The sequence below is a fragment of the Neomonachus schauinslandi genome, chromosome 16 (assembly GCF_002201575.2).
Source record: "Neomonachus schauinslandi chromosome 16, ASM220157v2, whole genome shotgun sequence".
Classification (NCBI taxonomy): domain Eukaryota; kingdom Metazoa; phylum Chordata; class Mammalia; order Carnivora; family Phocidae; genus Neomonachus; species Neomonachus schauinslandi.
Window position 1 is genome coordinate 7339619 of NC_058418.1, and position 26700 is coordinate 7366318.

The following is a 26700-nucleotide window of genomic DNA, read 5'->3' on the forward strand; positions in this document are numbered from 1 at the left end:
GCTTTGCTACAAATCAGCAGGTTTTATTTCTTATATATAACAACCCCCCCAAAATAAATAGCTAATAGAAACAGGAAACTCCATGATCTTAGCCACTCCTCCCACTGAGGTCCAGGCAAGGAGACGGGGACACAGGAGTGGAGGGAGATGCCCCAACATGGCTCAAGGGTGTGGCCTGGATGGAGGACAATGGTGAGATCTGGGGAGGAGCAGGTGTGGCGGCCAGAGGAGGGGTAGGGTTCCCACAGCGGGCCCAGGCCCTGGCCCGGGCGGCAGGGGTGAGACAGGGGCCCAGCTGCTCCTGTGCCTGGGCAATCCGCCAGGCGAAGCGACTGCGATCCCGGGCGAGCTGCTCCCAGGGTCCCCGGCGGGCGGCCTGGGCCGGTCCTGCCCAGACAGCCAGGAGATGGACAGAGACCTTCTCAGAGAAGTGTACCTGGAGATGGGAGCAGCACGGATGCAAGACCCACGTGTCCACAGTGGGGAGGGGGAGAGAGAGAGAGAGAGAGAAAGAGAACCAAAACAAAAATGAGTGATGCAAAAATGCTTGTTGTCTGAGTCACCTGCTAGTCACTGGCCCGAGGCAGTCTCCACGTGACTCACTGCAGGTGGAGACTGTTTCCTGGTGCTGATCTGAGCCACAGCTGCTCCCCCCTTCCCACGGGGCCCCAGCCTCTTGCAAAGGCTTGCGTTACAGTGAACACAGCCCTCCCAACAGAGTTCACATGCAACCCTCTGCAACACACGGAGGACCCAGAGGTTGGGCCGTCCAGCCCTTCCGCGCCCCCCCACCCCAGGCCCAGGAGTTCCAACTCCTCCCTAAGCCTCAAGAAATTGAGTCCTCAGTACCCACCTTTCTGGCCTTTAGGGGAGTCTCAGGGTCTGGATGCCGGGTGGGGGTTTCTGTGGGCTTGAGTCGCCTCTGCAGTCGGAGGGGCAGCCGAGGACGAGCCCAGGGAGGTGGTGGCTTCTCCCCAGGTAAATAGATGGCCACTCGGAAGGGGCAGGGCTCAGCTTCTCCCCACTCCTCAGCAACTTCCCCTCCCTCTGTGTCCTCTCCAGGCCGGTATGTCCAGCCCCGGTGGAGGGTGCTCTGAGCCTGAAGGGAGGGACTTGGCTCAGAGTTAGCTGCTTCTGAATCCTCTTCCGGCTCTGTGTCCTCTCCTGGCCTATATACCCAGGCCCTTGAAAAGGTATCTGTGGCCTCAGCTTCTCCTTCCTCCTCAGCTGCTCCCCAATCACTGTCCTCATCTTCTAACTCTGTGTCCTCTCCTGGTCGATACACCCAAGCCCTCACGAGGGCACTTGTGGATGGGATGGAAGAGGGACCCTCAGCTTCTCCCTCCTCCTCAGCTGCTCCCCAATCACTGTCCTCTTCTTCCTCTGTGTCCTCTCCTGGTCGATACACCCAAGCCCTCACAAGGGCACTTGTAGATGGGATGGAAGAGGGACCCTCAGCTGATCCCCAGTCACTGTCCTCATCTTCTTCCTCCGTGTCCTCTCCTGGTCGATACACCCAGGCCCTCAAGAGGGCACTTGTGGAGGGGATGGAAGAGGGACCCTCAGCTTCTCCCTCCTCCTCAGCTGCTCCCCAATCACTGTCCTCATCTTCTTCCTCTGTGTCCTCTCCTGGTCGAAACACCCAGGCCCTCACAAGGGCACTTGTGGAGGGGATGGAAGAGGGACCCTCAGCTTCTCCCTCCTCCTCAGCTGCTCCTGAATCACTGAATTCATCTTCCTCCTCCTCAGATTCCTCTCCTGAACAACACTCCCAGGCCCTGGGGTGAAAGCCTGAAAATGAGGGGGAAACGGAGTTCTTTATGACTTCTTTATTCTCTGTTCTTTTTTCCTCTGTGGCTTGATCCTCTTCCTCCCCAGCACAGTACACCCAAGCTTTGGGCTTGGATCCTGGAGATAAAGGGGCAGTAGGGCTTCTGGCAGCTTCTTTGTTTACAGCTTCTCCCTCCTCTTCCTCCTCCTCCCCTGGTGGAAAAGAGAAGAACGTGACCACTTCAACTTCCGCAGCTCCTTCCTCAGATTTCTCCTCTCCAGGAGGTTCTTGCAGGGCTCTTACCAGAAGGCTGGGGGACAAGGAAGCAGGCTGGCCATCTATAAATTCACTTCCCTGCTCTTTAGGGACACTAGTTGCTTGTTCCCCACCATACTCTTCATCATCCTCTGAAAACTCCCAGGCTTCAAGAGGAGAACTGTTGGCTTTTAGATCATGGCAGGCCTCCCAGAACACTTCATCATCCTCAGCTGCTCCACTGTCTCCAGTCTCCCCTTGAAAGTACCTGCCCCAGGGGGCATGGCAGGTGGCGGGAAATGTCTTAGCTTCTCCCCCCAGGCCAGCTTCTCCCGGATGGCTTCCGGTTAATGCTTCCAACAGCCAGGGTTCTGGAGGTCCTGGGCCCCTCAGGTGGCTCCAGGCCCTGCTGAGAAGGCCCATCAGCGGGGATAGGAGGAAAAAGGCGTAGGTATCCCTCCAGGGGGCAGGCTGATGGGGTACTTGGCCTGGGGCCATCTGTCTGGGCTGGAAATAAACAACAGGAAATAGAGTTTAGAAGCCATGTAAGGGAGAGCATCAAGGGATGACTGTGAGTCATAGCAACAGAAATAGTAACACAAATAGCAACGAGAGAGTCCCTGCCCCACATTCCTTGCTGATCCCTGCCACTCCCATCTCCAGCAGAGGCACAGTGTGGTTCCCACCTCTCTCCTCTCAATACCCAGGAGTCTGAGCCCCCAGCCTCTTCTCTCAGACCCAGAAGTCCCAGTTCCCAGAACTGAGAATACAGGCCCTCTACTTGCTTCCCTTGGAGACAAAGTCCTAGTTCCTGGTTCTCTCATCTTCCTGAGGATCCACAAATCAGGCCCTCATCACCCTCCTCCCCCTGAGACCCAAAAGTTGCGGCCCCCGCGGGGTTCCATCCATTCCACTGGGGATCCATGAGTCTGGCTTCCAGAACCCTCCTCTCGCCAGGCTCAGGCTCCCAATTTCTTCTCCTTCCCAAGTCCGAGCCCTGGAGTGCGTCCTGGTCCCACCTCTCCCCAGACACAGGAGTCTGGGCTCCCAGACCCTCGTTCCTCAGGACCCAGGGGTCCCGGCCTCAAACCCTCCTGTCTCGGTACCCAGAAGTGCAAACTCCCTCCTCACTGACCAGGAGTCTGATCCCTGGCCCCAGCTGCTGGGGGGGCCAGGCGTTCGGACCCCTCACTCACCGACTCGGGGCTGCGCGTCACCCGGGGGGCAAGAGCGCCGGCTCGGGGTGCCACCAGCGATCGCAGATCTGGACGGCTCGGGAGGCCAGCGCGTTCATCTCGCCCTCCGGTGCCGGGCTCGGGGACTCAGGTTATCACCTGCTGCTGCAAGCACCGTCGCGGCCAAGAGATGCGGGCTTCTTCTCGTCGGCGTGAATGATCCACAGCGAGGCTGGGAACTGGTTCGGCCCGCAAGGCTTTTATGGGCCTACGCGCCCGCGCGTGATGACGTCACGAGGGGAGGCGAAGCTTCGAAACCAAGGCGTCAGGGCTGGGGGAAGGGAAAGTAAGGTCGGAATTCTCGCGGAGATTCCGGGGGTTTTGTGACTACACGGCGGCGTTTCCGAGCGCGACCACGCCCCGAAACACGCGAGCTTGTCAATCAAACGCGTGCACGGCTTCAGCCGCCCGGGCGCTCTCCCAACGGCTCTTGGGGTGGGAAAACGGGCTTCCCGCCCCGACTTAATCATCAGGACCCAGGCTAGAGTCTCCCATCGTCACAGCCGGTCCGCTTCCTTCCTGGGGGAGGGGAGAGCATTGTTTTTACACAGTCCATATTCACAGATGAGAAACTGAGGCTTGGGAATTAAGTCACTTGCCCGAGGTGGTCGCCGCAGAGTCTAGATTGAGGCGAGAACAAGAATGTAAGCGCCCTGAAGGCAGGCACTTGGCTTTGCTCACTGCTTTTTTTCTCAGTGCCCGGGATATAGTAGGTGCTCAACAAATACTGGGTGAGTGGACTCGAAACCAGAAACTCAGACTCCTTCCTGGTCTCAAGCACAAGACTCCATACCTGGATTTCACCCACTTCAAACTCATACAAAAGCTCATACACAGGGGCGCCTGGGTGGCTCAGTTGGTTGAGCATCTGCCTTGGCTCAGGTCATGATCCTGGGGTCCTGGGATCAAGCCCCGCATCAGGCTCCCTGCTCAGCAAAGAGCCTGCTTCTCCCTCTCCCTCTGTTGTTCCGCCTGCTTGTGCTCTCTGTGTGTCAAATAAATAAATAAATAAAAATTAAAAAAAAAAGAAGCTCATACACAAATTGAAATCCTGGCTGGGTAGAACGACTGAACCTCATGGGGGTGGGGTCTCCTGCCACAAGTTCCAGGACCAGGTACACAGTCCCAATTCCCCGCCCATCCCCCCTACCTGGTCCATAGTTTTGGCCTCGAAATATGCCCAGGGACGATGTCTCCCTCCGGAGGGCAGCATCCTCAGTCTAGAACACAATTCTCACCTGGATCTGAGGTAGATGTTTGACATGGCCACCTTACCCTGCCCTAGCCATAATCCAGGAGTCCAGGGTCACTCTCTCCTCCCTGGAAAACCTGGACCCATCCGCTCAAACACATTTCCAGATGCCCGGCTCCATTAACAACTCAGGAGTCCTGACTCCAGGCTCACACCTTGTCAGGTACCCAGAAGTCTGAACCCCTCTAGTTCCAGGATCCCAGCTACCTTCCTTCAGCGTGCCAGTGGCCCGACCCCGGAGTCTGGGCCCAGCTCCTCCTCTCCAAACAGTTAGGAATCCCAGCCCAGCAGGGACCCAAGAGTCAGTGGGGGGGCCAGCCCCTCCCCTCAGCGGTGGGGGCAGCTGAGCCAGGGGTCAGGCTTGGAAGTGGGGGGGGGGGGGACACGGGGGGCGGGGTCAGCCGGGATTGGAAGGGGAGACCGCAGCGTGGGCGGCTGGCCGACCAGCAGGGAGGAAAGAGAATCCGAGAGGGGAGGAAGACAGAAGGGGAATCTGAGGGAGAGGAGGAAACAGCGTCGGTGGGGACAGAGAGAGAAGGAGGAAGAGCTTGAGGGTGAGGGAGAGAGAGGGGGAGAGAACGAGACGAAAACCTGGGGAGGAGAGACTCTGTAAATCTGAGCGAAAAAGATCTGGAACAGAAACAGTAAGACTGGAAGGGAAATGCTGGGGGGTGGGGGTAGAGAATGAGTGAGAGGCGACTGGAAGAGACAGATTAGGGACTGAGAGACAAGGTGAGGCCAGAGACAGAGACGCTCTGAAAGAAAGGGAAGAGTGACCAGAAGAGAGGAGAGACGAAAAGAAAAGTAAAACGCGTGTGAGTGAGCAGGTGAGAAGGGAGACAGGTCTGAGAGGTCGTCCCCCATCCCGCCAGAAAAGGAGGGACACTGCAGCTGGGGGCCCCAGCACTCACACGGCCCTCTTGCCCCCGCCCTTGGGACCCCAGAGCTGGTAAGTTCCCTGGCTCGCCTGGGAGGGACTGCCTGGGTGTGCATTCCTGGCATCCCAGAACTTGGCAGGGTTTTCTTGGGGGTGCGGGTGGAGGGCAGGAGACAGGTAGCTGGGGGCGGCCGGGAAGGGGCAGGGACTGGGGGCTCCCTGAGCACAGAGAGGGTCAAATTCCTGCCTAGAGTGCAGGGGGCAAGAATAAAGGGGCCCCTATTCTCTGTCTTGGGCTGCAGACAGCTGCCCCCTCCCCGCAGCTGCCAGTGCCGCCCACCTCTCTTGGCATCACTCTCGGTATGCAGTCCCGGGCCAGGGCCTCCCCCAGCCCCCCAGTCCCCAGACAACGGGCTCTTTCTCCTCAGCCTCCTCCGACCTGCGAGCCCCTGACCCCGTCTCTGTCCCCAGCCGGGTCAGCTGCAGAGACAGGCACACAGACCCTTTCTTTCTCTCCCTAAGCCCTTGATGGAGGAGGGCAGACCTCGGAGCAGCCTCAGCCTGGCCAGCAGCGCCTCCACCATCTCCTCGCTGGGCAGCCTGAGCACCAAGGTTCGAGGTTCTTGGAGGGGCTGGGGAGGAGGGCAGGGCTCTGGACTGCCCCATCCTCCTGTTTCCCAGCCCTGGGTTCTGTGCCAACCCAAAGGATTCCCGTTGTTAAGGGCAAGGACCCTTAGCGATGGGTTCCACCACACCTAGTAAGATCCCAAACTGCCCAACAGCCCCAGCTAGGAATTCACAGGCACTCCCAGCTGTCCCCACCCCTCGGATTTTCCTAATTCAACCAGAGTAACAGTCCCGCTGGACTCCATGCACATCAGTTCTTTTTTTTTTTTTTTTAAGATTATTTATTTATTTGACACAGAGAGAGAGAACACAAGTAGGCAGAGCGGCAGACAGAGGGAAAGGGAGAAGCAGGCTCCCCACTGAGCAGGGAGCCCGATGCGGGGCTCCATCTCTGGGATCATGATCTGAGCCGAAGGCAGCCGTTTAACCGACTGAGCCACCCAGGCGCCCCCATGCACATCCAGTTCTGATCTCAAAAGTCAGTTCCCTCCTTGGCTTGGTGTCTAAGGGCAGCCGAGCCAGGGCCTTGGGTTGCCTGCATCCCATGGCACCCAAGACCATCCTGTTCATTTCTGTCCTCCTTCTCTCCTCAGAAGCCTACCAGGGCAGTAAGCAAGGTGCACGCCTTCGGGAAGAGAGGCAATGCTCTCCGAAGGGATCCCAACCTCCCGGTGCACATCCGAGGCTGGCTTCATAAGCAGGTGGAGTGAGCACAAGAAGGGAAGGGACACTGAGTGACGCTAGAGCTTGGGCCCCTGGCTGTTCCCTGTTTCTCTCCTTCCCAGTCTCCAAACGTGTTCCTTTTTTCTAACGAGGCTTTTCCCCTTTTTCTGTCCTTGTTCCCTGCACCCTTTCATTCATTCAGTGACCACTTTCAGAATATTTATAACACGCCAAGCCCAAATAAGACAAACAAGTATCTATAGTACGCTCAAGGGGCGCCTGGGTGGCTCAGTCGTTAAGCGTCTGCCTTCGGCTCAGGTCATGATCCCAGGGTCCTGGGATCGAGCCCCTCATCGGGCTCCCTGCTCAGTGGGGAGCCTGCTTCTCCCTCTCCCACTCCCCCTGCTTGTGTTCCCTCTCTCGCTGTGTCTCTCTCTGACAAATTAAAAATATATATTAAAAAAAAATTATAGTACGCTCAAGGGGGGGGCAGGGACGGGTACTACATTAGCATATTTCAGATTGTAGGAATTGCTCTGAAGAAATAACACAGGAGGATATGCACGAAAGTGGTAGAGGGTTGAGGGCATCCTTTGACTCTTGGTCAGGGAAGGCGTCATTTGAGCTGAGAACGAACTGACGAGAAGGAGCCCATTATGCTAAGAGCTGGGGGGCAGAGGGAATCTGAGAGCGAGAGGCCCTATGGCAGGCCAAAGCTTGGTGTCTGGAGCCAGCCAAGGGTGGAGATAGGAGGGATGGCAGGGCAGTGGTTTGCAATGTGTCCCTGCTAGGAACTTGCTGGAAATGCAGACTGTCAGCCCCCGCCCACCCTAGATCTACTGACTCAGGAACTCTGGGGTTGGGACCCAGGAATCTGTGTTTTAATAAGCTCCCCTGGTGATTTTTATGCAGACCCAGGTTTGAGATTCCCTGCAAGCCAGTAAAAGAAGGGAAGGAATTTGAGATTTATTCTAAGTATGACGGTAGGCTCTGTTTTGAGCAGGGGACTCCCACCATCTGACATAACTGAAAAAGATCAACCTGACTTCTGTAGGAATGGATTATAGAGGAGAAGAGGGGCACAAGGTTGGAGATGGAGTAGTTGTGGCAGAGGAGATGGGGAGACGCAGGATTCAGGTTAGGGCTCCCAATGCCACCTTCCTGGCCTCTCTGTGTGTCTGACCCCGGAATAATCCAATCAAAAGTCTGAGTATATAAAGTCCCGGCCCACGGGTTGTACAGTAGCTCGTTCCAACCTTCTGGTAACTTCTCAATCCCCAATTGACAGATGAGAAAACACGAGTGTCCTAGCCAGGAAATGACTAGTCTAATGGCATAGTTCGAGAGGGGTGGAGCTAGGAGCCCCACTCAGGCCTGACCGAGTCCAGAATCTATGTGAGCTCAACCCCTAAACTCTGGCTTCCAGCTCTCCGGCTCAATCTATTGCAGCAAACATGTGTCTGTTCCTCTCCTCTTTCTGGGTTTCTCCGTCCCCGGGTGTCACTGTCTTTATTTCCACGTTTCCTCTCCCCACTCCCCTTCTACTCAGGCCTCCCTTCCCACTCTGTTTCCCCAGGACAGCTCCGGGCTCCGGCTCTGGAAACGCCGCTGGTTCGTCCTCTCCGGCCATTGCCTCTTCTATTACAAGGGTCAGTGCCCCGGCTGGCACGGGGTGGACGGGCCCCCCGCCCACCCTCCCTTTCCCTTAGCCTCTTGGCCTCCAGATCCCTGTGTGATCCCTGACCCCAGGCCCTCTTTTGCAGACAGCCGCGAGGAGAGCGTCCTGGGCAGCGTCCTGCTCCCTAGCTACAGTATCAGGCCAGATGGGCCAGGAGCCCCCCGAGGGCGGCGCTTCACCTTCACCGTGAGTCCGTCCGTTCCCCGTGGGCACTAAGGCAGTAGGCTACGGGGGCAGCCATGGGAGCATCCATTATTGGAGATAAAAAGCCTTGACTAGGGCCCATGGCATCCTCCTTTTTAGAGGGCCCGGGCGTCCAGGTCCCCAGCTCTCTCTCCCCGCAGGCCGAGCACCCAGGCATGAGGACCTACGTTCTGGCCGCTGACACTCTGGAGGATCTGCGCGGCTGGCTGAGGGCGCTGGGCCGGGCCTCGCGTGCAGAGGGGGACGATTGGTGAGTATAGTTCCTGGCCACGCCCCTGACCTGTACCTCCAATCGGAGTCCATCTAATTAGTTCCAGCCCCTCCCCTTTAGGCCCCGCCTCTTCAACGTCCAATCACACATCTTCTAGCTAAGGCGGCTCCGCCCTTCAGGCCCCACCTCCAGAGAACTTTATGTCTTCCAATCAGCAAAAAGTCTTTCTCTTCTAAACTCCGCCCACCATTTTGTCCAGCCCCCCTCCATCAATATTCCATACTCTGACTGGCTCCCTCAGAAGTCTCCACCCCCAAAGCTACCGCTTAAGGAAAGTCAAATATAAAAAGAAAGGCTTTAGACAAACTGTTCCGGCTTTTCGAAAGTTTCATTCTGGGAATGAATGGAATGGAAACCCCAATGGACCTTGTAGCCCTGCACTAGTCACTTCCACACTCGAGGCCTCAGTTTTCCCATCTGCAAAGTGGGAACAATGATTTATCGTGCACCACTTACCCTTTATTCTGTGTAGGTTCCCGTGCGTTCACCCGTGAAATGGGAATAAGGGCTGTCATGAGGTACAGAGGAGTGATGTCTTTTTCTGTGCCCACTCGTTAGTGGGCGACCCAGGTCACCCGCACGTCCCCAGCCCGGAGAGGGCCCTGGCGGCCCCGGTGGTCCCCCGGAAGTGAGCAGAGGGGAAGAGAGACACGGCTTAGAGTCACCAGAGGTGGCTCGGCTCTCCAGAGGTCGTGGACGGTCCGGGCTGCTCACCCCTAGCCCCACAGCCGACCTCCAATCTGGACCTCGGATCCGGAGGACCAGGAGCCCGGAGTGAGTTGAGGGAGTCTGGGACAAGAAAGTTCTACGGGGCAGAGCGTCAGAGGAAAAGCTATGTTGGGGGCATGGCCTAAGAGAAGGGCGGGGTCTGCGGCTGATTCGAGGTGCGGCTTAGTGCTTTCTCTCTTGAGTGGATGTGAGTTGCTGGAGTTCTTGTGAGGTCAGGACCCATAGAAAGGAAGTCCTAAGGAGGAGATGCCACAAAGGGGGAAGTTTTTCAGGATAAGGCTAATAGAGAAGGGTTCTACTCTAGAGGGACAATGAGACTCACTGAAAGGGGACATGTACATGAGGCTGACTGGGTGGGTAGTAGGGTGAGGGGGCTCTAGTTCACCAGTTCCCCTATTCTCTCTGCCCAACAGCCTATTCACAGCCCTCTCTCGCCCTCCCTCCCCTCTGAGTCTCCCCCGGCCCCGGTCTGCTCCTGCACGCAGACCCCCTCCATCCTCCAGTGACATAGCACCTCTTGCCAGACCCCATACCCCTCTGAGTCGCATTGATGTCCGGCCTCCCCTGGATTGGGGCCCTCAGCGCCAGACACTCTCCAGGCCCCCCACTCCCCGGCGAGGACCCTCCTCTGAGCCTGGGGGAGGAAGGCCCCCCAGGAGTCCCCAGCACTGGAGTCAGGAGGCCAGAACACAGGTGAGCAAGAGGTAATGGGGAGGGAGACTACATTTCCCATATGGCTATGGTCTGTCTTTCCAGGCTGGTCTGCAGGCCATGGCCCCCTGGGCATCATGGGGATTGTGTTTCAACATAATCACATCTGGGTTCAGATGTGAGGGGGAAAGTGGACTTCATCTCCCATCAGTCCTCAGGGCCATCTTTTCAGGCCAGTCTCTGGCCATTACACCTTAAGTATTATGGGGATTGTAGTCCAGAATACTGTCCTCCAGGACAGTGCTGGGAGAGGTAGTCTGGAGTGCACCTGTCTTGTGTCTCCAGTTTAGCTTTCCAAGATGGTCACCTGCTATTTCCTCTGAGCATCATGGAATTGTAGCCCAGAATATCCACAGTTAAACACAAATGTGAGAGTGAGAGTAGATTGCAACTTCTATCGAACCCTGGGGCAGTTTTGCCAGGCTTGTCCATTTATTATCATCCTATGTGTTCCCACAGTGGCACAAAGCTGGAGAACAGGTAGTTGAGGAAGTTGCGGGGATCCAGTTGTGAACCTCAAAGTGTCTCCTAAGTCACATCAATTCTGGATGCACCCACTCTAATATTTGTTACTAAAACATGCCAATTTCTAAACATCTCTATTTCAATATTCCTCCCAGGCTCCCTCTGGCTCCTCCACATATCTCCAACTACCCCCGAGAGCTCCCGGGACACGGGCTTCCATGGTTTTATTGGTAGGTGTCCTGGGGCACCTCAAATCTGCCAGAGCCCCCTCCATTGCTTTCTTTGCTATGGAGAATGTCATCTCCTGGACTAGTGTGCATACAGAAGAGTGAATATTTCAAGGTCCCTTGACTGATGCTTCTATTAGTTTCCTAGGGCTGCCACAAACTGGGTAGCATATATATAGAATATCTCTCCATTCATTCATATCATCTTCTGGGTATTTATTTGTTTTAAATTTTTTTCCATAGAGATCTTATATGCTCTTGTTAAGATAACTCCTAAATTCCTGATAGTTTTTATAGCTATTTAAATGGTATCTTCTTTTTTTTAAATTATATTTTCTAGCTATGGATGGTGTAGAGATAGGCTGTTGATGTTTGGAACTTCATCTTTCATCTGGCACCCTTGCTGAATTTTTTTTGTCTTTTTTTTTTTAAGTTTTTTTTTTTTTTTAAGTAATCTCTACACCCAACGTGGGGCTCGAACTCAAGACCCCAAGAACAAGAGGCACATGTTCCACTAACTGAGCTAGTCAGGCGCCCCTAAATTCTCTTATTCTAATCACTCTTTGATTTCGTTGGTTTCTCTGGGTCGATGAGCATATCATTCCTATTTTTACACTTCTACTTGTTTCCTTTTTCTTTTCTTATAGCATTGGTCAAGATCTCTAATACAGTGTTAAACTGTAACAATAGTAGCGAGCATCCTTATTTTATTTTCAGTTGTAAAAGAAATGTCTAAATGTTCTCCAATAATTATAACATTGCTGAAGCTTTTTGATAACAGAGTCATTGGATCTTCCTAAAGCCAGGAATCTGGCATGTGGTCTCCTGAGGTCTGCTAAAGCTTGGAACGAAGCTAATAAGCGGGTGCCTGGGTGGATCAGTCAGTTAAGCATCCAACTCTTGATCTCAGCTCAGGTCTCTATCTCAGGGTCGTGAGTTGAAGCCCCAGGTTGGGCTCTGGAGCTTACGCTTACGCTGGAGCTTATGCTGGGCATGGACCTTACATTTAAAAAAAGGAAAAAAAAAAAAGCTACTAAGGAAAAGGGGGTCTATCGATAGAAACAGGGCTTGACTGAGCACTGAGCTACAATAAAGGCCTGTCTGTCCATGTGACCCCTGGCTTTTCTCCTTCTCCTCAGCCAGGTCCCCCCCTGGACTCAAGTTTTCCCCAAAGCTTAGAGACAGATGTAAGTTTCTGTGGTCTAAACCCTTCCAAGTACTCAGAGTTGGGGGAGAATGCTTTAGATGGTGGTGGGGGTGGGGAGTGGCAGGGAGGACAGGGGAAGAGCCAGGTCTGGTCCATAAGTAGCACCTGTTCTCCTTTCTCCAGACTCTGTTGACCAAGTTGTGTGGGCAGGACCGGCTCCTGAGGAGGCTGCAGGAGGAGCTAGACCAGAGGCAGGAGGAGAAGGTATGAGGCTCTGAGATGGGGAAGGACGTTTGGCCTCTCCCTTCCTGCTCCCCAGCACACCCAAGGATTTGGGAGGACACCTTTTCTCTATCCCTGGGGCTGAATGTGGATTCAGAAGCCTAACCACCCTCCCTTTTGGTGCAGGAGCAGCTAGAAGCTGCCTTGGAGCTGACCAGGCAGCAGCTGGGCCAAACCAGAGAGGCTGCGGCTCCAGGGAGGGCATGGGGGCACCAGCGCCTCCTGCAGGACCGACTGGTCAGTGTGAGGGCTACTCTTTGTCACCTGACTCAGGTGAGCATCTGGGAAGGAGCGTGCCCTCCCAGGAGGACTCTACAGGGTGTTAGCTAAGGGAAACCCGACAGCAGAAGCTCATGGGAAGGTTGTTCTTGAGAATTCTGCTCTCCCCAAGTTTTTTTCTTTTTTAGGGGAGTGAGAGGCAGAGGGAGATGGAGGGAGAGAATCTTAAGCAGGCTCCACGCCCAGCGCGGAGCTGGACCCCGGGCTCCATCTCACGACCCTGAGATCATGACCTGAGCTGATATCAAGAGTCGGGTGCTTCACTGATGGAGCCGCCCAGGTGCCCTCCCCCCACCCCAAGTTTTAAATCAGTCATCTTGACAGTCTTAGAGGGCGAGAGGCAAGCAGCCAAGAAACAGGAGACTTAATTTAGTGAGTTGAGAGGGTGAATTTGATATGGGCTTCCTAGCTTTGAATCTCAACTCCGACTCCTATTCATTGTAGCTGTGTCACCTTAGAGAAGTTACTTAACCCCTCTGGGCCTTAGATACCTCTTATGTAAACTTCAAATAATAAAAATAGTATTTACTTCATGGAGTCATTATAAGAATTTCATAAATACATATATTTATACATAACATACATGAATGAATGAACACTGATGTGTTATATTTAATATAGAATGTATTTTATATATTTATATATCTTATATATAGCATATAAATATATACATATATAAATATAAATCATATAAATGTCATCTAAATATATACCTTAGAAGTGTATATGAGGGCTCCCGGGTGGCTCAGTCGGTTCAGTGTCTGCCTTCGGCTCGGGTCGTGATCCCAGAGTCCTGGGATCGAGTCCCGCATCGGGCTCTCTGCTCAGCGGGGAGTCTGCTTCTCCCTCTCTCTCAAATAAATAAATAAAATCTTAAAAAAAAGAAGAAGAAGAAGAAGAAGTGTATATGAGTATTTAACAGGTGCCTGGTATATGGTAAGAAATATTAGCTATAATTATTATCTGTAAAATGGAGACATTAATAATACTTAACCTCATGAGAATTAAATGAGAGCTAAGAACAGTGCCTCGCACATGGTAGGTGCCTAATCAATGTTAACTGCTATGATGATGGTGATGCTTCCCCGGGGGGGCACTTGGGGCTCGTGATCTTGACTGTCCCACGAGCTTATTGGATCTGTAGAGTCTATCTCCCTAGGGGAGTTCAAAGGTAGTCAGAGAATTAAGGAAAATCTGTTATTTGTCTACACTAGCAGCTCATTGGAATGGCAGGTTCCGTATAGACTCTGGGGATCCTAGTGGACTGAGCGAAGAGGCTCTTGGGAATTGTAGTGCATATACCCCCCAGGGCACTAGGGACCAGGCTTCTCTTCCTCCTCCTCAGCTGGGAAAAAGTGGAGTGGGGAAAGATCTGGTGGGTGGGCATGCTAAACCTGTGTCTCCCCCTTTTTGGGACCTGAGGAGCGAGAGCGGGTTTGGGACGCATACAGCAGTCTGGAACAGGAGCTGGGCACCTTGAGGGAGACCCTGGAGTACCTGCTACACCTTGGTTCCCCCCAGGTACGTCCCCCAACTCCGCCCTCTCCGCCATCTTCCCCGGAAAACCCTTTGGGCATTGAAGCCCCTCCCACTTCATTTCAAGCTCCTCCCCACTGTCATTGCCTTTCATTTTAAACCCCTGTTTGTACTTGAGATCATGCCCTTCATTTGAAGAGCTGTCTCAGGTTCGGAACCACTCTCCCCTCTGGTTCTAAATCTCCCCTCTAATTTTGAAGCCCTGTCTTCCAGTTCAAAGCTCCACCCCTCAGCCCTGTCCCCATCCCGCCTCCTGACTTTTGCTGTTACATTTATCCTCTGGAATTTCTAGTTCTAAATCCAATCCCTTGGTTCAGGCTCCGCTTCTGAAGTATAAGCCTCCTTGCTTAGCTTCAGACCCACTTCTTCATTCTTTTTTTTTTTTTTTTAAGATTTTATTTTTAAGTAATCTCTACACCCATGGTGGGGCCTGCACCCACAACCCAGAGGTCAAGAGTCACAAGCTCCACTGAGTCAGTAAGGAGCCCCTCCCCCCACTTCTTCAATCTAAGCCTAATAATTGAGTTTCTGAAACATATATCTTTAGTTTAAAATGTTGACTTCCTTTTTTGTAAGATCTATTTATTTATTTTAGAGATGGGGGAGGGGCAGACAGAGAGGGAGAGGGGGAGAGAGTCTTAAGCAGACTCTGGGCTGAGATCATGACCTGAGCCAAAACCAAGAGTCAGATGCTCATCTGACTGTGCCACCCAGGCACTCCTTAAATGTTGACTTCTAGGGGTGCCTGGATGCTTAGTTGATTAAGTGTCTGACTCTTGATCTCAGGTCTTGAGATCGGGGTGGTGGATTCAAGCCCAAAAAACGAAATTAAACAAACTGTTGACATCTAGTATTAAATGCATACTCACAGATTTAAGCTCTGCTCTCTTCATGTTAAATCCATTCCCTTTCTTCCTAAAACCCACCCTTCAACTCTAATCCCCCACCAATTAGTGTTAAATATCTCTCAGCACCAGCAATATATGAAAAGAACCAAATAAGCTTTATTACAGGAATGCAAGGTTAATTTCACACTTGAAAATCAGTCCATGTATTTCACCACATTTTTAAATTTATTTTTATTTGTTTATTTATTTATTTATTATTTTTAAAGATTTTATTTATTTATTTGACAGAGAGAGAGATAGCGAGAGAGGGAACACAAGCAGGGGGAGTGGGAGAGGGAGAAGCAGGCCTCCCGCGGAGCAGGGAGCCCAATGCGGGGCTCGATCCCAGGACCCTGGGATTATGACCCGAGCCGAAGGCAGACACTTAATGCCTGAGCCACCCAGGCGCCCCTCACCACATTTTTTTAAAAAGGAGAAAAGGCACATGATCATCTCAATAAATGCAGGAAAAACATTTGACTAAATTTAATATCCATTAATGATAAAGGCTCCCAGCAAAATAGGAATAGAAGGGAACTTCCTTAATCTGATAACACATCTATAACAAACCTACAGCAAACATAATTGGCAGTGAAATATTGAGAATTTTCTGCCTGATAGCTGGAATAAGATGAGGGTGTCTGCTATTACCAGTTCTAGTTAACATTGTACCAGGGGTCCTAGACAGTACAAGTCTAGGAAATAAAGGTGTAAGGACCAGAGAAGTAAATCTGTTTTTTATTTACGGATGACACATGATTGTATAAATGTAGAAAATTCAAAATAATCTGCAGATAAGCTATTAGAATAAACAAATTCATCAAGGTCACTGAATGCAAGGATAATATGCAAAAATCAATTATCTTCTTGTATGTTAGTACCAAATGAATAGAGAATAAATATTTATAAGCAATAGTGTTTGTAATTGACATAAACAAATTAAATATCCAAGAAAAAAATCTAATGAAATATATACAAGACATCTATTCTGAAAGCCACAAAACATCATTGAGAGAACTTAAAGAAGACCTAAATAAATGGAGAGATATACCATGCTCGTGGATAGAAAAGATACATAAAGTAAAGATGTAGTCTCCCCAAATTGATTTAGAATCCCAATACAAATCTGGGAGGTTTCTATGTAGAGATTGATGGGCTGACTCTAAATTGTGTCTGGAAGTGCAAAAGACTAAGAGTAGCCAAGGCAACCTCCAAGAGCAAGGCTGGAGGACTAAGGCAAATAAATGTCAAGTCTGACTGTAAAGCTACAGTTAATAAGACAGTGTAGTTTAGACAAATGGACCAAAGAAATAGAATAGGGTATTCAGAAACAGATTCACATATTTATATGCTCACCTATGTATAACAGGTCACACTTTAGAGCAGATTAGAAAAGACCATGTTTGTGGTAAATGGTGGTGGGTCAATGGGATATCCACATGGAAATGGATATCCACAAATATAACCTCCCCATGCGTACATAATCCATTTAGGACTCCATAAATAGAGCCTCACTGATTTCAGACCCAACTTTAACCCTCCTGGCATTTTCCCACCTTTGAATAACAGATTTCTTTCCTCCTCCCAGGACAGAGCATCTGCTCAGCAGCAGCTATGGATGGTGGAAGACACGCTGGCAGGTCTGGGGGGCCCACAAAAGCCACCCCCCCAACACTGAACCTGACTCCCCATCCCCCGCACTCCAAGGCGAGGAGTCATCAGAGAGGGAGGTGAGACTCACAAGCCTCTCTCCCCACCCCCAGCTTCCTGTCCCATCTGCACAATTCATCACCCACTCAACCTTTTTCTCTCTCCCTTTCTTTCTCTCAGCTAACCATCCACAGGCAAGTATCCTAAACTCCAGAAGCCTTTGTTTCTTTGTTATATTGTGATCGTAGTCCAGTGTTATGCTGGAGCCAGCTCCCAGCACCTCCCAAAAGCCACTTCTTTTTTTAAAGATTTTTTTTTTTTTTATTTGAGAGAGAGAGACTGAGATAGAGAAAGCATGAGAGGGGGGAGGGTCAGAGGGAGGAGCAGACTCCCTGCCGAGCAGGGAGCCCGATGCGGGACTGATCCCAGGACTCCAGGATCATGACCTGAGCCGAAGGCAGTCGCTTAACCAACTGAGCCACCCAGGCGCCCCTCAAAAGCCACTTCTGTGCATCTCATCTCAACTCCGTATTCAGTGATGTCATATTGGTAGCTTGAAATTGACCATGGTGGGAGTATTTGCACCACAGAGATTGGCCAATGCTGCAAACCAGGGCGGTTTTCTCCCAGAGAGGCATTTATTCAACATTTACGAGACACCGCTGATCATAACCCTCAACTTGTAGGGTTCTGTAAAAAGGAGAGATGATGATTAGAAAGTGTCTGACACGGAGTAGGCCCTCAGGAGGCAAGAGCCTCTGTTGCCGTAGTTGGGTTAGAGCTGCTGTGGGCCTTGATCATCTGATTGTGTATCCGAGAGACCTGGGCTCAGATCCCAGCTCTGCCATCTTTGTGATCTCAGCCGTTGACTTCATTCTTGGGGCCTTGGCTTCTCCATATGTCAAATAGGGATAATAATTGCTGCTTTGCAGGTTTATGGAGGGGATTCAATGCGATCTTCATATCAAAGATGAAATGTGGCCCAGAGAGGTAAAGTAACTTGCCCAGGGTCACACAGCTCATAAATGGCAGAGCTGAGATTTGAAACCAGACTGGTTTTCAATCTGACTCCTATTCATGCTGTGTCTTGGTTGCTGAGTGTCTGAGAAATAGTAAGAATGACGATGATAGGGGCGCCTGGGTGGCTCAGTCCTTAAGCATCCGCCTTCGGCTCAGGTCATGATCCCAGGGTCCTGGGATCGAGCCCCGCATCGGGCTCTCTGCTCAGTGGGAAGCCTGCTTCTCCCTCTCCCACTCCCCCTGCTTGTGTTCCCTCTCTTGCTGTCTCTCTCTCTGTCAAAAAATAAATAAAATATTAAAAAAAAAAAAAAGAATGACAATGATAAGCATTATTTTCCTTTCCTGACCCCTCCAGAGCCTGCCTGAGTCCTTGGAACTGAGCTCATCCCGGTCCCCTGAGGCTGACTGGGGACGGCCCCCCGGGGGCGACAGAGACCTCTCCAGCCCTCGCTCAGGTGAGCGTCCTGGGCTGGATGGGACTTGCTTGGCATTCCCTGCCCTCACCAAGTCCCTGTTCTGCACTCCCAGGTCTTGGATCTCCAAGGGTCTCCCGGGCCTCCAGCCCCGAGAGTCGCCGGCCGGCTTCCCCACAACCAGGAACCAAGGTAGGTGGTCCATCCGCGCGTCCTCAGGCCCATCTGTAACCCTTTAACCTGACCACCACCCACTCTGGGCAAACAGCTGGGAGAAAGGAGTTCTGAGATTATACCCCAGAGCAGAGAAAGTGAGATTTGTTGAGAGTGCTGGGATTGAATTTTGTCTCTGCTAATTCTAAGCCGTGTGACTTTGGGTCTGTTATGAAACCTCTCAGCCTGCGTGTGCTCATCTGCAAAATGGAGCTCCTAGCACCCCACTCCCCCATCCCCGCCAGAGCTGATGTGAAGATTCAAACTGGATCTCAAACTAGGGTTGAAAATAGTGCTTAGGGACGCCTGGGTGGCTCAGTCAGTTAAGCATCTGCCTTCCACTCAGGTGGTGATCCCAGGGTCCTGGGATCGAGCCCTGCGTTTGCCCCTCCCCATCTCCCTCCCCCTGCTCCTGCTGTCTCTCGCTATCTCTCTCTCTCTCAAATAAGTAAAATCTTAAAAAAAAAGAAAGAAAGAAAAGAAAATAGTACTTAGATGTATTAAGGACTTCATTCATTCATTTGAAAATATTTATTAAATATCCTCATGGCTGGGGGCGCCTGGGTGGCACAGTTGGTTGAGCATCCCACTCTTGGTTTTGGCTCAGGTCGTGATCTCAGGGTCGTAAGATGGAGCCCCGAGTTAGGCTCTGCACTCAGCCCAGAGTCAGCTTGAGATTCTCTCTCCCTCTGCCCCTCCCGCTCGTGCGCTCTCTCTCTCTCTCAAATAAATAAAATAAATCTTAAAAATATATATATATCCTCATGGCTGCCCAATAAGGTAGCGGGTAGCTACATCGGACTATTTAAATTTAAATGAATTAAAAGGAAATAAAATTAATTAATTAATTAATTTAAAGATTTTATTTATTTGACAGAGAGAGACACAGCGAGAGAGGGAACACAAGCAGGGGGAGTGGGAGAGGGAGAAGCAGGCCTTCCACCGAGCAGGGAGCCCAGGACCCTGGGATCATGACCTGAGCCAAAAGCAGACGCCCAACGACTGAGCCACCCAGGCGCCCCGAAATAAAATTTTTTAAAAATCGCTTGCACTCACTGCATTTCTGGTGCTTAGGGGCCACCCGCGTGGCTGGAACCGAGTGAGCGAGCGAGGGAGAGAGGGGTGGAGAGGAGAGGAGAGATGGGTATTGGCGGTGGACCGTGCTGGGGCTTGTGGTTCAAGGTGAGCCCCGCGGAGGGTTCTGGGCTGCGATAAGCGGGAGCCGGCGCCCTCTGCCAGCCATGCGGGGAACAAGCTGTGGGGCGAACTCCGAGGCAGGGGACCCAGTGAGGACAGTCCAGGCGGGAGATAACCTAACTTCCACTAGGTTGTGGAAGAACTGAAGATGTTGAGAGGAAGGTAGATTATACTTATACCGATCTTCAAACTTCATCCAAAACCCTGGGGACCAGATGTAATGCAAAATGCCAAAATTTGCAGATTCTAGGGTCGCCTGGGTGGCTCAGTAGGCTAAGCGTCTGCCTTTGGCTCAGGTTATGATCCCAGGGTCCTGGGATCGAGCCCCACATCCGGCTCCCAGCTCATCGGGGAGCCTGTTTCTCTCTCTCCCACTCCCCCTGCTTGTGCTCCCTCTTTCTCTGTCAAATAAATAATTTTTAAAAAAATTTGCCGATTCTAGGCTGGTAGTAGGATGCATATACTGTGTATTATATAAAACCTCCCGGCGCGCCTGGGTGGCTCAGTCGTTAAGCGTCTGCCTTCGCTCAGGTCATGATCCCAGGGTGTCGGGATCGAGCCCCACATTGGGCTCCCTGCTCCGCGGGAAGCCTGCTTCTCCCTCTCCCACTCCCCCTGCTTGTGTTCCCTCTCCGCTATGTCTCTGTCAAATAAATAAAATCTATAAATAAATAAATAAATAAATAAATAAATAAATAAATAAATAAATAAAACTTCCAGCAGCGTCTGGCACAGCGCCCTTAATCAGACACACTACATTCCTCTAGCAATACTATGAATATTCATACTTAAATGGGACTCAGTTTATAAATAACCTCTCAATTTAAATTTGTGGTTTTTAAAAATAGAGCAATGAACAACTAAATGATTGATCGAGTCAGAGTGGAAAATAGAGCAATGAACAACTAAATGATTGATCGAGTCAGAGTGGAATAAAAATGGATTATAAATATCATACACTTTTTATTTCTTATTTTTTTGAAGATTTTACTTATTTTTTTATTTGAGTGAGAGAGTACAGGTGAGCGGGGGGGGGTGGGGGTGGGGGGAGGTGAGGAACAGAGGGTTAGGAGAGGGACAAGCACACTCCTCACTGAGCACGGAGCCCAGTGCAAGGCTTGATCTCATGACCCTGAGATCATGACCTGAGCCACCTAGGCGCCCCTGGGAGGTCTCGTTTTTTTGTTTTTGTTTTTTAAAGATTTTATTTATTTATTTGACAGAGAGAAACACAGTGAGAGCAGGAACACAAGCAGGGGGAGTAGGAGAGGGAGAAGCAGGCTTCCCGCGGAGCAGGGAGCCCGATATGGGACTCGATCCCAGGACCCTGGGACCAGGGAGGTCTCGTTTTAATTGAGCAAACCAGTTGGAATCTCTTGGTCCCTGATACACATACACTGTTGAAGATCAGCAATGAACTGTATAGCAGCTGAGGGACCCCAAGATGGGCCACTTCGGCTTCGGCACGATGATTATTCTGAGCTGAAGGTAGTTGAGACCCTACGGGCTCAAGAGAAACTTTTGCCCCTCCCCTAACTACATAGAAGAATCTAGATTGGGGGTCTTTCCCAGATGAAAGGTTATTAGCTGAGATAAATGTTATCTGAGTGACCCATCTGTAGGACAGGGCAACCATCTAATTCCTAAACCTCTGCTCTTTTAATCACCCTGTGAAGTGTGATTTTCCTTTCCTTTCCCCTGAAGTCCCAGACCGTTGCCCCCTTCTCCCTGGTTCAGAACGACATACATAACCTCATTTTGCCCGACTGCCTTTGGAATTTCCACGTCTGTGTGGATTCCCCATGCGTACCCTATGAAACCTGAATTTCTCCACTTAATGCTATCTCGAGCTATCGAGAGAGAGGGAGAGAAAGAACATGAGTTGGGGGTAGGGGCAGAGGGAGAAGCAGGCTCCCCACTGAGCAGGGAGGCAGACACAGGGCTTGATCCCAGGACCCTGGGATCATGACCTGAGCCGAACGCAGACGCTTAACCGACTGAGCCACCCACGCACCCCAAGGATCTACGCTTTTGAGCTGAATTTGCTGGGTGATGAACCTCTGCATCACGACCTCTATTTTTCTATGGCTCCCCCCATCCTAAAGCTGGTAGAGGGGTCCTGCAGGAAAAGCTTGGCTTCTGGTCTTGGCAGGACCATTCTGATGCCCACAAAGAAGACATAAGCAGATGACCAATCCAAGCAGTGTGTTAGGAGGGCCAAGGAGCTGCCGTTTCTCCCTTCTCCCCTGAGCTTTGAGGGGTGGTAGCTGCAGGAAGAAATCTCAAATCCCTTTATTTGCTCAGCATATAGAGGCCTGCTGGGGTCCAGGCCCTGTGGGAGGGGTTGGGGGTCCAGCCAAGAATTAAACCTGATGCTCCCATCTGATGGAAGAGAGATACAAATCCAATCCTACATAACCGACAGGGATAAGACTCAAAGCATCAGGAAGCCTTTTAAAGGATAGGGAAGTTGGGGGGCCTGGCTGGCTTGGTTGGTAGAGCATGGGACTCTTGATCTTGGGGTTGTTAGTTCGAGCCCCACATTGGGTGTACAGATTACTTAAAAATTAATTTTTTTTTTTAACAATTGGGAAGCTGAGTCCAGATGAGTGAAAAAAAGATGTGGGCCATGCAGAAAATGGTCCTTCAAACAGAGGGTGCAAGCTGTATGTGCAACAGCATGGAGGTGATCCCGACAAAGGCTGCTAGTCTGTGTTGGAGGCAAAGCTGAATGTATGACTTGCTTAAGACAGACCTATTCTCGTAAGATGCAGTCTCCGCAAGCAAAGCGGAGAGCCGATGTCCTACCGTGGGGAGTTCCGAAATTGCTGGATTCCGGAGGCAGGAGTGTTTAGGACTGGGCGCTTTGGCTCAGGTCATGATCTCGGGGTCCTGGGATGGAGCTCCTGTTTCCTGGAGGATTCAAAGCCGGCAGGCTGTAAATGGCTACAATTATCTGCCTACTTGGGCTGTGTCTAAAACAAGTGGGTGTGTGAACCTTGGAATTTGGTGATGGCGGCTTGGGGCCAATGGTCTGGCCCACTGGGAAGAAAAAATATAGGGTCAATATACAGGGGCCATCATTTTTACAGCAGGTGGACCTGTGACTCACAATTGCCCAGATCAGAACCAACCAGAGTAAACTGACCTTATACCAGGCAGCTGATCCCAAGCCGGCTCCCTAAAATCTTCTAGTAGGAGGCTACAGCTAAGGGTTCTCTTCCCTCTGGTTTTGTTTGTTGAGACAACAAATGGATTGTCTTCGGGTCGTAGGCCAGAAGTCCAAAATCATGCTCCTTCGGAAGGCACCCAGGAAGGGTCTGTTCCCAGGCATCTGATAGTCCCTTGACTGGTGGCAAGAGAACTCCACGTGTCCCCTGGCATTCTTGCTGTATGCGTTTGTGTCCACATGGCCCCCGTTTCCTGAAGGATGACACATGTCTGCAGCAGGAGAGACCTGTCGGCCTGGCCTGGTTCCTGCCCGAATGACAACCTTCCTGCATGTCATCCCCAGTCTGTCCCCTTCAGTTCAGGCTGGTGGCATTTCTGCTGAGCTGATTTCCTGGATCCCCACGTCACATGTCTAATCTCTCAGCAAACGGGTGTCCAGCCACGCCCTTGGGATTCTCTCCAGAGTTCTGGTTTCATTTTAGTGGGTTTTTCTTCTTCTTCTTCTTCTTCTCCTTCTTCTTCTCCTTCTCCTCCTCCTCCTTCTCCTTCTTCTTCTTCTTCTTTAAATTTATTTGACAGAGAGAGACACACTGAGAGAGGGAACACAAGCAGGGGGAGTGGGAGAGGGAGAAGCAGGCTTCCTGCTGAGCAGGGAGCCCGATGCGGGGCTCGATCCCAGGACCCTGGGATCATGACCTGAGCCGAAGGCAGACACTTAACGACTGACCCACCCAGGCGCCCCTTTTCTTCTTCTTCTTTGATTTATCTCTGTCCTCTTGCATTTTAAGTCCTTAAGGCTAGAGGTCCATGATGGAGGTGGCAGCGGGACTGTGCTCCCTCTGAAGGTGCCAGGGAAGGATCTGTTTCAGGCCTCCGTCCTAGCTTCTGGAAGGTCCTTGTCTTGTGGCCACCCACTCCACTTATCACATGGTGTTATGGTGTTGTCCCTATTGTGTCGTCCGTCTGGTTTTGGGAGCAAGAGAGTGCTCACAAAGCCCTCTCAAAGGCCAACCCAGACGGATCCTCTTGACAATTTAGTGAATGCATCTCATTCCTCCTGCATTTCTGTCTAAGCTCAGAGTTGTTTTTTATCACAAGGAACCCAGAGTTGACAACCCGGCTCCTAATTACCAGTGTGAGGAAGGTGGGCATGTCCAGGACATGTGGGTGTTTGTTAGGCTGTGGCTTTGGATTTGAACAGGGCAGCAGATGGAAATGAGGCTAGGGGGGCGGGTAGGGCCTCAAACACCTTTGTCCTGAGGGTGCTTGGAGGCATGGGAGGACGGCCTCAGCTCTGGCTGCAGAAAGATCCTTCTGAGTCTAGTGATGAACTTACTGGAAAGCGCAACACTGGAGGCCAAGAGGTTCAGGGAAGAGAGAAAGAGGAGGCCCAGGTTGGGGCCTCAAGGTGTTTCTCATCTCCCCAGGCCCCCCTCGCCCGGCCTCGGATGAGTGCTCAGGAGCAGATGGAGAGAATACGCAGAAACCAGGAGTGTGGACGGCCTCTCCCTCGCCCAGCCTCGCCCCGGCTTCTCACTCTGGGGGGGACGCTGTCCCCAGCCAGACGCCAGCCTGACACAGAACCGAGGGTGAAGGGAACAGAGGGTGCAAGGTGGGGTGGTGGGGTGGTAGTGGATCCTCTGTTCCTAGTGTGAGCCTCAGTTTCCCTCTCTGTAAAATAGGGATTTCCCTCCCTCTTTACCCAGAGCTGGGTTTCCAAGTTCACCCCAAAGTGTACCTACGCTGGTTGCTCCCCTTGTGGGGTGGGGGCGGGGGAGGCAGAGACCTCTTCACTTCACCAATGTTTTTCCCTCAGGATGGGGGTCACAGGTCTGGACTGTGGGCCCTGCTTTTTTATTTTTTTTTAGTTACTATGTATTATCAAAGGGGGGAAAAATGAGCAAGTAAGGAAATGATTATATTCATACCGTCGCAATGGGGAGAGCCTTCCAGATCCGAAGATAAGAGTCTCTCGGCCGATGGTTTCATCTGAGACTTTCCTAGGGAGTAATTAGACAAGTCATAGGTAGGGTGATTTTACAGCTGGGATTATTTCTGTAATCAGGAGGTGTCTCAGTCAGCTGAACACCAAATGTTTCTCTCTCTGTCTAGTTAGTATTAGGGGGACGAGCAGTTCAGCTAATTCCTTATGAGCCAAAAATTGTGAATTTGGAGGGCCTGTTCCTGGCCTTGTCATAGGTAAATAAGGGGGTGATCATCTGTCAGTCCTGTGGAGGTCATATGAAGGAAGAGAGGTTCTGTGATAAGCCATTTCCCAGAGCGCAAAAGGATGTGTTTTGGGGGGTGGGGGGGGGGCGGATTTTCTTAACTCTTGCTGTTTTCCAGGAATGCATGTAAAGTTAAACATTGTCTCTGGGGCAATTTCATTCCCTCTCTGAGCCCCCTTCATTTCACCCTCAAAATGAGAACGTGGGCACTTCCAGGTGAGGAGGAATTTTAAGGCCCCAATTCCTTTGCAGCCTGTCCAGGGACACTCAGGAGCCCCCAAATGGCTCAGAAGCTCTGGATCCTGGAGCAGGTAAAGAACTGGAGAGCGGGGCAAAAAGCAGGAAATCAATTTCCAAAGGGAAGGCATTATTATTGCTGTCTTTTGAGTACTAAAGTACAGACTGCAGAACCTTCTAGGGATGCTTGACTTCCTGGGGCATCAGAAAGCACCTAGATCTACATGAGAACTGCAGTTCCCCAAACTGCAGAACTGGGTCGATATCAAACTCCGCTCCTGCGTCAGGAAAGCGGGTGAAATTTAGGGAGGACTAGACTACAAATCCCACAACGCGGGCAGGCCTCTATGAGGGCCACACCCTGTTTAAAGTCCTTTAGGGACATGGCCTAAGGACTACAACTCCCAGAAGGACGCGCGTGGCACTGCAGTACTAGCTAATTGTCGACGTCCCCCAGATCTCTCTTTCTTTTTCAGTCCGAGGAATACCACCCCTTATTTGCCGACAGCCGAAGGGCACCGGGAGAGAGTCCTCAGCCTCTCTCAAGCTCTGGCCACTGAGGCATCGCAGTGGCACAGAATGATGACGGGTGAGGAGGGGCTGGGGACCTTGGACTCCTGGGTTTTGGGGAAGAGGGGTTTTGGGGAAGAGGGACCCAGAGCCTGGAATCCTTGGTTCTGGTCGGGAGGGTTCTGGGAGCTGCTGGGATCCTATGTCTGGATGGGGAGAGTGCCGTAGAGGGTTTTGGGGAGTTCCAGATCCCAGGCAGGAAGAGACAGGGGTTCAAGACTCTTGGATCTGGGGGTGGAGGTGGGGGGCCAGGCCTGTGGGTCTGAGGGAGGAGGGGACTAAGGGTCCGGTCTCCTGTGTCCCAAAGTTTGCCATTCTCACCGTCCACTCGTGCCGTCCAGGTGGAAACTCGGACTCCCGAGGAGACCCTCTTCCCCCTGCGCCACCGCCTCCGTCAGACCCCACCCCCCAGGTGACCTCGCCCCCAAGATCTCCAGTGGCTAATTCCCGCTCCGCCGGGTTCTCCCGCCGAGGTAGTGGGCGCGGCGCAGGCCCCGCCTCCTGGGAGCCCACGTGGGAATCCGGGACCGCCCCTCCCGCCATGACCCAAGAGGAGGGGGCGTGGCCTCTGCGAGTCACGCTGCTGCAGTCCAGCTTCTGACCCGCCCGAGCGCCGCAGCCCTTCGGAGCGTGGGGGCGGGGCCCGGAGGAACCGCCCCGCGATGTGGAGCCACTCAGGGCGCCTGGGGGCGTGGTCTGGTCCTCGTTGGCTTGGGGAGGGAGACGTTTCTATGGCCAAAGTTTGGTTTTCCCAACACTTGTCCAAATTCGGATTAAAACTTTGAACTTTTAGTCAATAGCTTTCTCTCTGTCTGTCTGAGGTTGTGACGCTGGGGTCTCTTCGGGACAGAGCTGGAGTCGTGGACTCCTGTGTCCTGAGGGTCTGGAACCTGTAGGTCTGGAAA

The 26700-nt window shown here is 51.9% G+C and overlaps 2 protein-coding genes across 3 annotated transcripts; one reads left to right on the forward strand and one right to left on the reverse strand.

Annotated features, from left to right (window-relative positions):
* Nucleotides 1-3431, reverse strand: PPP1R15A (protein phosphatase 1 regulatory subunit 15A). Of its 2 annotated transcripts, XM_044922168.1 has the most exons (4): nt 3223-3431; nt 1474-2533; nt 854-1383; nt 1-436 (listed from the first exon to the last, which is right to left on the reverse strand). In XM_044922168.1, exons 2-4 carry the CDS (start codon nt 2522-2524, stop codon nt 89-91), a joined length of 1929 nt encoding a protein of 642 aa, XP_044778103.1. In that variant the 5' UTR covers nt 2525-2533; nt 3223-3431; the 3' UTR covers nt 1-88. The 2 variants fall into 2 exon arrangements, with proteins under 2 accessions (XP_044778103.1, XP_021536924.2); XM_021681249.2 differs by having other exon boundaries at nt 854-2533.
* A 1647-nt stretch (nt 3432-5078) lies between these two features.
* On the forward strand, nt 5079-26561 carry PLEKHA4 (pleckstrin homology domain containing A4). Its single transcript, XM_021681248.2, is given in 21 exon segments — nt 5079-5462; nt 5913-6002; nt 6611-6718; nt 8257-8329; nt 8444-8544; nt 8703-8812; nt 9392-9607; nt 9976-10255; nt 10894-10968; nt 12105-12152; nt 12296-12376; nt 12521-12667; nt 14096-14194; nt 16685-16759; nt 16761-16826; nt 18122-18221; nt 18295-18371; nt 24188-24349; nt 25241-25299; nt 25702-25814; nt 26137-26561. Coding segments are annotated over 20 exon segments (2334 nt in total). The 5' UTR covers nt 5079-5462; nt 5913-5918; the 3' UTR covers nt 26397-26561.
* Nucleotides 26562-26700: the final 139 nt, after the last annotated feature.

Bases quoted from the DNA above. Each gene is read 5' to 3' on its own strand.
- PPP1R15A (XM_021681249.2), bottom strand. From the start codon at position 2,524: ATGGCCCCAGGCCAAGTACCCCATCAGCCTGCCCCCTGGAGGGATACC. The intron at 437-853 runs GTGGGTACTGAG...TCCCATCTCCAG, and splicing joins CTCCCCTAAAGGCCAGAAAG to GTACACTTCTCTGAGAAGGT.